At 34.7% G+C, this 12,071-nt stretch overlaps 1 protein-coding gene across 4 annotated transcripts in view; it reads right to left on the reverse strand.

Annotated features, from left to right (window-relative positions):
• DZIP3 (DAZ interacting zinc finger protein 3) overlaps positions 1–12,071 on the reverse strand; it is a 109,879-nt gene that overhangs the window by 26,659 nt on the left and 71,149 nt on the right. For all 4 annotated transcript variants that reach the window (XM_055127712.1, XM_055127711.1, XM_055127713.1 and 1 more), the window contains 6 exons: positions 11,372–11,419; positions 10,870–10,895; positions 8,443–8,608; positions 5,151–5,243; positions 4,828–4,955; positions 714–782 (listed from right to left, as the gene is read on the reverse strand). In XM_055127712.1, the coding sequence (XP_054983687.1) occupies positions 714–782; positions 4,828–4,955; positions 5,151–5,243; positions 8,443–8,608; positions 10,870–10,895; positions 11,372–11,419 (530 nt within the window). The remainder of the gene's footprint in view (positions 1–713; positions 783–4,827; positions 4,956–5,150; positions 5,244–8,442; positions 8,609–10,869; positions 10,896–11,371; positions 11,420–12,071) is intronic.

Consider the following 12,071-nt stretch of genomic DNA (forward strand, 5'->3'; position numbering starts at 1 on the left):
GAGCCATTGGGGCCTTCCCTAGATGCCCAGAGAGTTTACAAACCACAATACACTACATCACTCTATTTAAAACTAACAAGTAGAATAAGATATAAGAAGTTTATTACATGTAGGGAAATTATTAGTGATTTCTAGGAGAGTCTAGCATGAGTGACGTCTACTAGACCAAGGGAATTCTTCCGAAATAGTGTGGAAAAAAATGTTCTGAACTAGATAGTGGTAAAGGTTGTATACCTATGCAAATATACTAAAATATAATGAGGTGCATACTTTAATAGGGTGAATTTATCCTACATGAAATAGCATAAATTTTACCAACAACTATTATTTAAAAATACCTGTAGGTAAAAATATACCTTAATATAAAACTTAGCTAGTTACATAAATAAGTTATACTTAGTTATACAGTTAAGGTAAAGAGATTAAAAACTCACAAGTTTAGTTCTAAGAGTCTGCTATGGTATCATAATTTTGCTGATTTAACCTCTCACAGAGGTTTTTTAAAGTGAACACACCCATTTTCCCTAAGACACTTCTAGTTGTTAAACAATGTCCTAGTGTAATTACTAATAATTATAACACTATATTGCCAATTTAGTGTCCAAAAATACCCCAGTTTAACTGGAAAATTATATCACTACTATAACTATATAAAGCTGAGTGGGATATATGTGCTTCAGACAGGGTGTTTTCATAACAAGAGTTGTTTGTACCTTTTCATAGAAAGTTGCTCTTTAAGGTTCTTGATTTCATTATCTTTAGCATGGCTCTGACGTTGCAATCTGGTAAGAATAAAAACAGGAATAAAAACAGTCATAAAATGTTAATAGTTATGTCATTAATACAGTCAACAGTTCTACTTGTAGCTGAAAATGAACTAAATATGACCACTTTGGACCATAAATCTTGAGCCTGAAAATAATTGGACTCCTACACTAAGACTGCTCAAATTTATCTTTCTTGTTTCTGGTATCTGATTCACTAAGTTTTAAAAGAAAGAACATCTAACCTCTCAAATTAGAAAGCCAAAGAAAACAGTTATCTTCTATTTCCAGCTCAGTGACATGGAAAAATGTAATTACTTCTTTGTACTTTAGGATTCCAGCTAGAAAACAGAAAGTGTCTCTCTATTTTCTAGGCCCATGACAGGATTAGCAACTTTAAACTTCCAAAAGATAAATTATATCAAGTCATGTAAATTACTAAAGACTTAAGGTATGAAAGAAATCAGACATTAAATATATAAATGATGAGACTGTGAGCAACATAAAATTTAACTAAAGTCATAAATTATAAGCGCAGTTACATGACCTAATCAAAGAGAGACTGGATAAAAATTCTCTGAGTAAGAAAACATTATCTATTTGTTTAAAATTTAATATGCAAAAAACTATGAGAAACTGGAATACTGGGTGACATGCATTCACGTATTTTATATTCCTACCTTAAACAGCTATGCTTCGATTCAGAACCAAGATTTAACATTTACATGATAATTTGCTTCTATATGAAGAGATTTGTAGCAAAAGCAATTTCTAAGTCTATGATAAGTACATATACTTGGAATACATAGACATCTTAGTAAATACAAATTATTATAATAATAAAGTCTTAAAGCAAGGACCTTAAATGTTGTCTGGATTATTCACTACAGATTCCAGACACTTTAAGCCTCCCACAAACTGTACAGATTTAAATTAAGGATCTATTGTATTGAGAATGCAAAGAAACCCAAATTTTTCCTATATGAAAGAGGTTCTGTTCTTAAAGAAGAGGACTACAACTATATTACTGTAGTAAACCATAAGGAGTGGAGTCGGTAACAGAGTTGAAAATTAGTAAGATTTCTCAGGCTGACATCTCTTTTTTTTTTGAGTACTCCCATACTTCAGTATTTTATATACTTCTAGTTCAGAATTGATAATAAGAATTAACCGAACTGGTGAGGAATTCAGAGACCTGGAATCTTATATAAGTTTAAGCTTAAATCTTAAATAAAAACAGTTAAGTAAGGTAGGCAAAGCTCTATTTGTCCAGCTAAGATATGAATCAGCTCCGTGTGGTCAGGGACTCATAATCTGTAAATTCTATTTTTCCCATGAATAATATAATAAGTTGGGATTAGACATTCTTTTCTAAAAGATCAAAAGTTCTCAAGCTTACATTTTCTAGCGACTAAGTTTACTACAGCATTTTATAAAAAGCATTTTTGCCTTTTATACAGTCACACCTACTTCCCTTCCACTATCTTCTGTGTGAAACTTTGAGATGTTTTAATCATTTTCAAATTTTGTCATTTTAATGATATAGAAATGGAATTACAGTTTAATAAGCTTTACGTTTAAACTTTAGAGAGAAGTTAGTGTGGCCCTCTCAACATAATTCTCTGATATAAATAGGGTGATAATACGATTTCACTCCTGATAATAATTTGCATACTTTTGTCAATTTTGATAGAGATCCATCTCTGCTTTTTAAAGAAATAGCTGCTTCACAGCTTGCTTCTATTGTTTTCATTTACCAATTTCATCCCTTCCTTCTGCTTGTCTTTAAAACAAAATTTTATTATTCCATCTCCTCCTCCCATTCTCTTCCCTTCATTGTTGTTGCTGATGTTGCAATAACTAGAGGTGCTTTCTGCCTGGTTTTGAGGTTTTAATTCCTGGCTATGATGCTCACACATCATATTAGTTGTGGTGCTACCAAGGTTACACATTTCTAGTTTCTCAAACACACTTGACTGTGGTGTGTCCAGATACTGCTTGCATTGCCATGGATTGAGACAGCACAGCTGATGGCACTTAAGAACAGAGCTGCCAGGACTAATTTGGCATTTACAGGATATCAGGTATTTGAACTAATGACCATATGCTTGCAAGGTGCTCTAAACCAACCATTTCTACAGATATGCCACTGCTTATTTTAGTTTGCCTTTATTTACCTGGGTTCTTGAGGTAGAAACTGATTGGGAGTAGTCCAATTAACAGTGGTGGAGAGATACTGGTACTGATTAGAGTTTGGTATGGTAATATACATCTTTCAAGGTAAGAGCTTGAAACTATAAAACACATACAGTCTTATAAACCAAGGTAAACTCACTCACAACCTGGTAAAGAAACTAAAGCACAACTTCCTCTGCCTGATCAACACTGCAAATAATATTCCAGGATGGGAAGTTAATTTTTGCCATCACACCAATTTCCAAGTAGGGCAATTGGTATAAAGCTGGAATAGATAGGTAGTGCCAAAAGAGACCTTGGGGGTATTATTTATCTTCCTTTTTCTAAAAACTGTTTTCTGGAATTTTAATCTTACAGTACTAGGAACTTGCAGTTCCTAGCTGAAGAATTCTGCAGTACCTAATTAGGGAAAACAATATAGTAAAATCACTGCTATGTCACTTTTTTCTAGAGAGAAGTTCTAATGTTTCTAGAGAGTTTGCTTTGTTCTTACACTTTTTAAGAGTTTTCCTTTGTCTGTTCACTGTGAAATGAAAAGGGTATTTTGGTTATAAGGAAAACATGTAAGGAATGGAGATATTACAACTCGATAGATGACCAGAAGCTCCTGTTATGTACAATTTTTGTCCCTTCCTATTGATCTCTGTGCTCAGAAGTATCAAATCTAATTCTTGTCTCACAATGGGAACTTGGTAAATGCCCGATGAATAACTCTAAATGTTCATCATATAAATACATACTGCATCTCTAAAAGTGGTTTGCAGTCTCGACCATACAAGGGTGCTTGGTCAACTGTCAGAGTTGAGAAGGAATATCCCCAGATGGTGAAAAAAAGGGGTAGTTCATCTGGATGGATGGCATTACTTTTAGGATCTCTGGTACTATATATTTCTGGACTGGCTATTACCTTTCAGACCCCCAAAAGTTTTAAATAATTAAGAATAGGCTTATAAGTGATTGCAACCAGCTTAACTTGCTCTAGTTATCTTAGATTCTCATCAATTTCTGAAATTGAAGGCTCTCTGCAACTCTAGCAAGGACAAGCCTAGAAGTGTCCAAACCAGTATTATATGTTGGAGATATAATAATAGACAGAGTTCCTACAGTCTCCAACTAATTTGATGATATAATAAAAAGGAAAAAAATCAAGTTTAAATCTCTGCCAAATAATTCTCCAATGGTACAACTTTGAATGAGCACTCCTTACTCTAAGCTATCTCTTAAAATTTGTCTAGTCACTTACTGAATTTCAAATTTGACTAATTGGATAACTAGTCTTTAATAATATTACTGTTTATTAGAATAATGGGTTAACATGGAATCAATCTCTCATCTGATTTCCTTAGTCACAATTTTAAGTCTCAGGCATTTGGTAAATAAGGTTATTTTAAAAACTGAAATTGGTAGGGGTGGGGATATAAAATAAGTCCCTGGTAATTTGGTTTGTTTTCAATCTCTTGGGTTCAGAACACAGATACTCTAAAAGAATAGCATAAAAATGAATTCTAGTGATTCCAAGGTATCTTTGAGAAATATGCGATACTCATATGCGATACAGAAACAGCCAATCACTGGTCGCATTTTTACAAATTGGAGTCATAACCTTAAAGTTAATTATCTTTCTCATGTAATTCTATTATATTCACACTTGTTCATCCAATATGTGAAAAGCTGGATATATCGTGAGCAGCTGTTTTTTTCTCATTCAGCTGTGAGGTAAAAAATACAGTAGTTTTTTTAAGCAACTGCAGACTTGTGGTTGACAGTTCCTATTACGCAGCCACACTACCATCTAGTGGAGATATAGGGAATCTCTCTTTAAAAGAGTATAAAAACACCAGAATTGACTACAACACTTTGCACTTACTTGGAAACCTTATTGATTCCAAAAGCCACTTGTTGGTTAAGAGCTGCAATGATTTTGTCTTTCTTTTTTATCTGAATTTGGTTTTCTTGCCACCTAAGTGTCACTGTTTTCAACTGTCTTTTGAAATCCTAGTCAATGAAAAATATTTCAGATAATTCTGTTCATGTTACCAGTAATCAAAAAGAGGAAGGGGGAGAAGAGGTTCTTTAAAAAATTAAATTAAGTAAAATTAAAATTGAACACACACACATATATACACACATATGTATTTAAACATTACATTTTAACTGTGTTCTGACTTGCCTTGGACCTGCAGTACTTACTTCACACTGAGAGTGCAATTTATAAAGTTGCCTTTGTCGAGCAAGCTTTTCCTTCTCAGTTTCTCCATATTCTGTTAACTTGCTGGTTGAGCCCTATTGTGCAAAGAGAATGTGCATGTCTTATTTACCTCTAAAAAGGCATTAATGTTTTAAGAGGATTTAAAATTGTCATCTAGGTCTTTGAGTATTTGCATTGTGAACCATAATGCCCTGAAGTAGAAGTAGAGAAAGTGAAAAGAAAAATGCCTGCCATAAAGGCAGGGAGTAGTGTGGGATAGGGTGGCGGGAGGGATACTTGGAGACACCGGTGGTGGTAAATGTGCACTGGTGGAAGGATGGGTGTTTGATTATTGTATGACTGAAACTGAAACATTTGTAAATGTATCTCATGGTGATTCAATTAAAAAATTAATGAATTAGTCATCTAATTCCGACTCATGCTTTATGTCTCTCTACAAACATCACTTCTCTTATTTTTTAAGATATACCCAGCTCCCCAACTGCAGCTTTCATAAACAATACCAGCTACTTGTCTACTGCTGTTACTATAGCATAACATTATCTGAATGTTTACTCCTTTTTCTAGTTTTAAAATAATGCTATTATAATAAAAACCACGTAAGGAAAGCACTCATTTGTTTCAGGGATGATAAAAATGAGTAACTCAATAATGGAGGAGTCAGAATTCTAAATTAGGCAGTTTTAATTGCCCAAGCACCTAATTATACATGATATAGTTTTAGTTGAATACCTAACTTCTTCAGAGGAATGTAAGTACCATGATAACAGTGATCTTGTCTTAGAAGAGTCTGTGATACAAAGTAGGACTGTACTTTTTAAAATATGAATCAAAAATATTTTTGGAAGACATTAATTTTTATTCTACCTTGGGGTTTCCTTGGCCACCAAATTTTATTGCAGTTATGGAATTTGAATTGTATAAAGTTGACCTGGGTTTTTTTTTTAATTATTTTATTGAATCACCAAGTGGAAAGTTACAAAGTTCTCAGGCTTATATCTCAGTAACACAATGATCAAACACCCGTCCCTTCACCAGTGCCCCTATTCCACCACCAATAAAAACAAAAACAAAACAGAAACAAAAGCAAAAACAAACAAACAGGAAACAGTATACATCCCACCCCTCGCCCCCCCAACCCCCCCTGTGCGTGAGTGATAATTTCACTTCCTTTTCTCTTTACCTTGATTACATTCCAGATTTCAACACACAACTCACTATTGTTGTTAGAGTTTCAAAACAGACTCATTATTTTTGTTGGAATTTATCCCCCAAGAATACAGCTCTATTAACAAGGAAATATTTGATAATAAGTTTTCCACTGATGAGAATGAAGTGATAAAATGTCGCGTGGCCGCGGTAGTGGCCGCGCGGTTTACAATTTCTGTATTATAGTAATTAAGTCCGCGAAGATTTAAGTTGGAAAATGAATCATTTCCCTTCCTGGAACAGCATGTAGCCAAAGTTAGTTCACAGTCTCCATACATGGGTGCAAACACTTGCTGGAACCCCAAATCCTAAAGCTGTCTCTGGTTCCCGCTCGTTCCACATCCACCGGCTGTGCAGAGGCACGGGCACCCGGCCGGAGCCGAGCACCGGCCCCGGTTGGGACTAGTTGACCTGGGTTTGATCACCACCATCACATATGGTCCCCCAAGCTCTCCAGGAGTGATTCCTGAGCACAGAGTCAGGAGTAAGGCCTGAACACTTCCAAGTATGGCCCCAAGTCCCCAGAAAAAAATTTAAAATAAATAAAAAACAAAGGCCCTTTAAATGTAACATTTAAACCTCAATATTACATTCAAAATTAAAACATATAGTTAAATATAAAGATTTTAAAAGATAAAATTAGATGAATGTTTTCATATGAAATTGGTTTTCCTTGCCACCTGTAAGTCACTGCTTTCAACTGCTTTTGAAATACTGGTCAACAAAAACTAAATATTTTCATTCATTAATGTGTGTATGATGTCAGGGATTGGACCCAGGGCTTTACACATACAAAGTCAAGTACTTACAGTCAGGGAATTCAAGGTACAATTTCCCATTCTTCTATATCACTGCCACTGTCACTGTCAATCCCGTTGCTCATTGAATTGCTCGAGCGGGCACCAGTAACATCTCCATGTGAGACTTGTTGTTACTGTTTTTGGCATATCGAATACGCCATGGGAAGCTTGCCAGGTTCTGCCTTGGGGGCGAGATACTCTCGGTAGCTTGCCAAGCTCTCCGAGAGTGGCAGAGGAATCGAACCCGGGTCGGCTGCGTTCAAGGCAAACGCCCCACCCGCTGTGCTATTGCTCCAGCCCATTCTTCTATATATGTGTTATTATGTTTTAACTATAAATAGGTCATAGAGCTAACTCAATATAGAATTCTCATGGGAAAGTAAATCAAATGTTTTTCTAAAAAATATTTTATATGTTTTAAGTGATTTGTTGGATAGTTAAATCTTATTCATATCATCATTCACATCATAGTTATGTCATTCCCAGCAGTAACAACTACCAGGAATGGAACCAAAAAAAGAAATAATAATCTTAATAGAAATTTTAGGATAGCCAGATTTAATTATTTAAATAAAAGCAGATTTACATTATAAAACTATATTTCTCATAAAATTTAGTAAGATTATGCCATTTGTTTTAAAAAATTTCATTTGTAATCAAGGAAGTCAGGACAGTTTGAAAGTTAAAATAAAAATTTCCAATTTCTAGGTTCATTTAATCATCTACCCCTCCTTTCTAGTTTCTCATTCTTAGACACACAGCTTAAGGGTGGAATAGAGTAGCACGTAGGATGCTTGTATTGCTCATGGCAGACCCAGATTTGATCCCTGATTCTACATAGAGTTCTCTGACCTCACGAGGCATAATCCCTGAGCACGGAGCCAGGTGTGGCCAAGAAACAAAAGGCAAACAAAAAAAGAAAGAAACGTGTAAAAAACTCCAAGCTAACATATTGTTCAAAGAGTCTTAGAGTGATAGTAAGCATGTTAGGGCACTTGAATGGCATACAGTCAACCGGGATTCTATCCCTACTACTGCATATGGTTCATAGAGCACTGCCAGGAGTTATCCCTAAGCACAGAGCAAGGAATAAGTCCTGAGAACTATATACTGGATACGGTCTTTTCCCCCCACAAAAACACAAACCAAACCAAAACCAAAACCAAAACAAAAACGGAGTCACAGAGGAAACAAAGGCTAACAACTGTTTCTGGTGAAGGAAGGATAGAAGGCTAGAATTGCTCTGAATTTCAGTTATGCTTACCTGCTCTATCATGTCCAGAATATGCAATTCATCCAGGCTATAGGACTTCTCTTCAGTTGCAGAATCTTCTTGAATATCACTTGCATCATCATTCATAAGTCTATAATCTTGGTATAGATTTTCTTGCTCTTTTTTCAATTGTTCTTCAATTTCTATCATATTTGGGCTATAATGATAACAAAATCAATGTGATCTTTTATAATTGTATAGTGTTTTTCATCTAAGCTATTGTTTCCTATATTAATACTATAAGGCTTTTATTAGATACTTAACAACAGAATGGTTAAAGGTCAAAGAATGTTTGAATAATGTGCACATAATGTATTCCTCTTTAAGATTCACAATGAATCCTCTGATGATTAACAAATAGGTACCTTGACTGAATGCTATCTAAAATATTATAACATATTTGGTTTGTATTTATGTAACATCACAACATATTTTAGATAGAATTCAATCAGGTACCTATTTGGTTCATTCAGTATTCCAAGAATTATGAGATCATAAAATTCATATTTCAAGTTATAGCATCAAATATAGAATACTTTGGGAAACAATACTTTGAAATTTAATGGCAAACAGTTCTACATTTTCAATGTTATTTTAACATGTATTTTTTGTTTGTTTGATTTGGGACCACACCTGGCAATGCTCAGGGGTTACTCCTAGCTCTGCACTCAGGAGTTATTCCTGGCGATACTTATGGATACCATATAGAATGCCAGGGATGGAACCCAATTTGGCCTCATGCAAGGCAAGTGCCCTACCTGTAGTACTCTCTCTCCAACCTGATATTTTAACATGTTTTGATAGGTCAGTTGGTTTAATTAGAACTTGAATCTAGTGTACCCTTAAAAAAAGGACTGCAAATACTAACATAGAGTAGACTTAAAAAGGGTGGATTCTTCTTTAATGGAATTTTTTTTAAAAATCTGTAGAAATTACATCGGTTTTAGTGGGAACCACTGAAAAAAAAAGGAACATACTCTACTAAAAATGACAACCCCCTTTTTCTTTGTCCATGTCTAATACTTAAATACATGCTACTGGGTCTGAGTGATAGCACAGTGGGGAGGGCATTAGCCTGAGCACCACTAAAGTGAGTTTTTCTAGGAATCTTAAAATCTGTATAAATACTGATGAACTTACATTTTTGAAAACTCCAAAATAATATTCCTAAATTTTTAGTATTATAAAGATGACTGTGAAAACATTGAAAAGTGTTCATATTACTAAGAGTCACAAACTGAAGCATAAAGAAATAAAATTAAAAAATGATTACTGGTGCTGAATATCTTTATTATAAAGCTGTTCTTGTAACATCAACATACACCCTGCAACAAAAATACAAAAAATAGACAAACTACCTTTAAAATAATTTATCTTGTAAGCAGATAAAGTGAAACTAACCAAGTGGACCATGTCCATTATCAATAAGTGAAAACTTTATTAACAAAATATACCCTTGTTGCTATTTTAAAATATCTTGCTATATTTTTGCAGTGAATTCTTTGTCATAAATTTTAGTGATTCTAATGCTCTCTTCATTCACTGCCCCCACTTCTTTCCTCTACTACAGTATCATCAATGATATGATTGCAAAATCTAACTTAGTCATTGTAAACATTAAAAGGTTCCTAGTAAGTTAAAAATTGAAGCTGTAATACTGGGATTGAAGAAACAAAAATTGTAGGGTAAGTAACCAAACTTTGAACCAAACAAAAAACAAAATTGAAGCAAAAGTCCTTCTAGAAGGGATTACTGAGACAAACAAGCACATTTAAGGTTGAGCTTCATATGGTCTATATCTGGCTGATCACAATCTAGACCAGTGTTTCTCAACAAGGGGGTCCCTGTGTGCATCTTGAGGGATCAATTGGATTGGGAGGCCCAGGGAAGGAAACAGGAAGAGGGCCACAATCAAAACAAAGTTAAAAAACATGGTCTAGTCTTATTTTTACATTAAGTTGAAATCAGTTTTTAAACAAAGTAGTTAGCTTTGGGAATAGCCTTACAGGAAATAAGATTTTTTTTTGGGGGGGGGCGGGGGACACACTTGGCAATGCTCAAGGGTTACTCCTGGCTGGGTGCAAGGCATGAGGTGATTCCTGAGTGCACAGCTAGGAGTGCAAGGAATTACTTCAGGTAGGCTCAGGGGACTATATTGTGTACTAGGGATAAAACTCAGGTTGGCCACATGCAAGGCAAGTGCCCCACCAGCTGTACTATCTCTCCAGCCCCAAAAGATTTTATTTTAACCAAAGTAAATGGTAATTTAACTTAATGCCATTTTCTGTAAAAGGTGACAAGTTATTAAGACAAAGAACTGTTCTTTCTTCTTAGTGAGAACAATTCCCAAGGTCATGTTGTGTCATACCGGCAAAGCATAATTCAAATACTAAGAAAATTTAATAAACTGATACTTACACCAGTTCTTCTGCTAATTCCTTATTCTGAAAAACAGCATTAAGAATTAGTGATTTATATCAACTATATTATCACAGCACAATGTTATAATGCACCTGTCTCTGAAAAGTTTTTGACCCCAACCAAGAGAGATAAATTTCATGTCATGCAGTAAATTACATAGATGCATGTTTAATGTCTATACATAGATGTGCCTCTATGGACTTATTTCCTTATATATATGAATAAAAGCAAAATATAAATTTCATAAAATAAATACTATCATCATTACGTGTGTTATGTACTGCATGCTTTTGTCTCTCCCAGTTTCTCATGATGATGCTAAATAAAGGATGGGCCCTGGGAAGTAAATTAGAGTTTTAGAAGATGTCTTGACGTTCTTATGATAGAAGCAATGCTCTTATAAAAAGGAGATCAGAGGGCTAACTCTCTTTCTTTCTCTCTACCACATAGTGATACAGCTAGGAGGCAGCAATTTGCAAAAAAGGAAGAGGATGCTCACCAGATAATGGATCTGCTGGCACCCTGATGGACTTTCCAGTCTCCAGAACTGCAAAAATAAAAGCTGGTCGTTAAGTCCTACCCAGTAGGGTAATTTGTCATATTAACCCGAATTGATTAAAAACAATGTAATGAACACTTAATTTTTTTTATTCCTATTAATTCTAGTTTCTTACTTAAAATCAAAGCGTCTTTGCTCATCAAGTCTGTGTTCTCCTTTGAAAACATAGTTCACTTGCTTGTCACTATGTTTCTTTGCTTTTCTATTTCTACTCTGGAGAAGCCCACAATCTCTCTTAAACATATATTTTCTGTGTCTCTTCTCTCACATCTTTCTAAGCAAGTTTTGTTCAAAAAAATCTTGACTCACCAAAGGTAAAATAAAATGGAAGCTGTGATCCAATACATTTTGTAATCTACTTTGGGGTTGTGTGAAAAAAAAAATTGAAAATCATTTATTTGAATACTGGAAATTGAGTCCTGGGGCTAGGTTTAGAACTATTGGTATATATTAGGATAAGGCTTATGCAATTCTCACTAACTCAAAGAGTTTTTGAAAATCAGCATGATGATGGGAGAGGAGACTGCATATATAAGAAGCATTAGATCATCTTATATTAATACAAAGGTCAACCTACCAAATAAAGCTTTATCAATGATAGTTAGCACATATTTAAATCGGAAGACACTCCAGAGCATCC

The sequence above is a fragment of the Sorex araneus genome, chromosome 2 (assembly GCF_027595985.1).
Source record: "Sorex araneus isolate mSorAra2 chromosome 2, mSorAra2.pri, whole genome shotgun sequence".
NCBI lineage: Eukaryota > Metazoa > Chordata > Mammalia > Eulipotyphla > Soricidae > Sorex > Sorex araneus.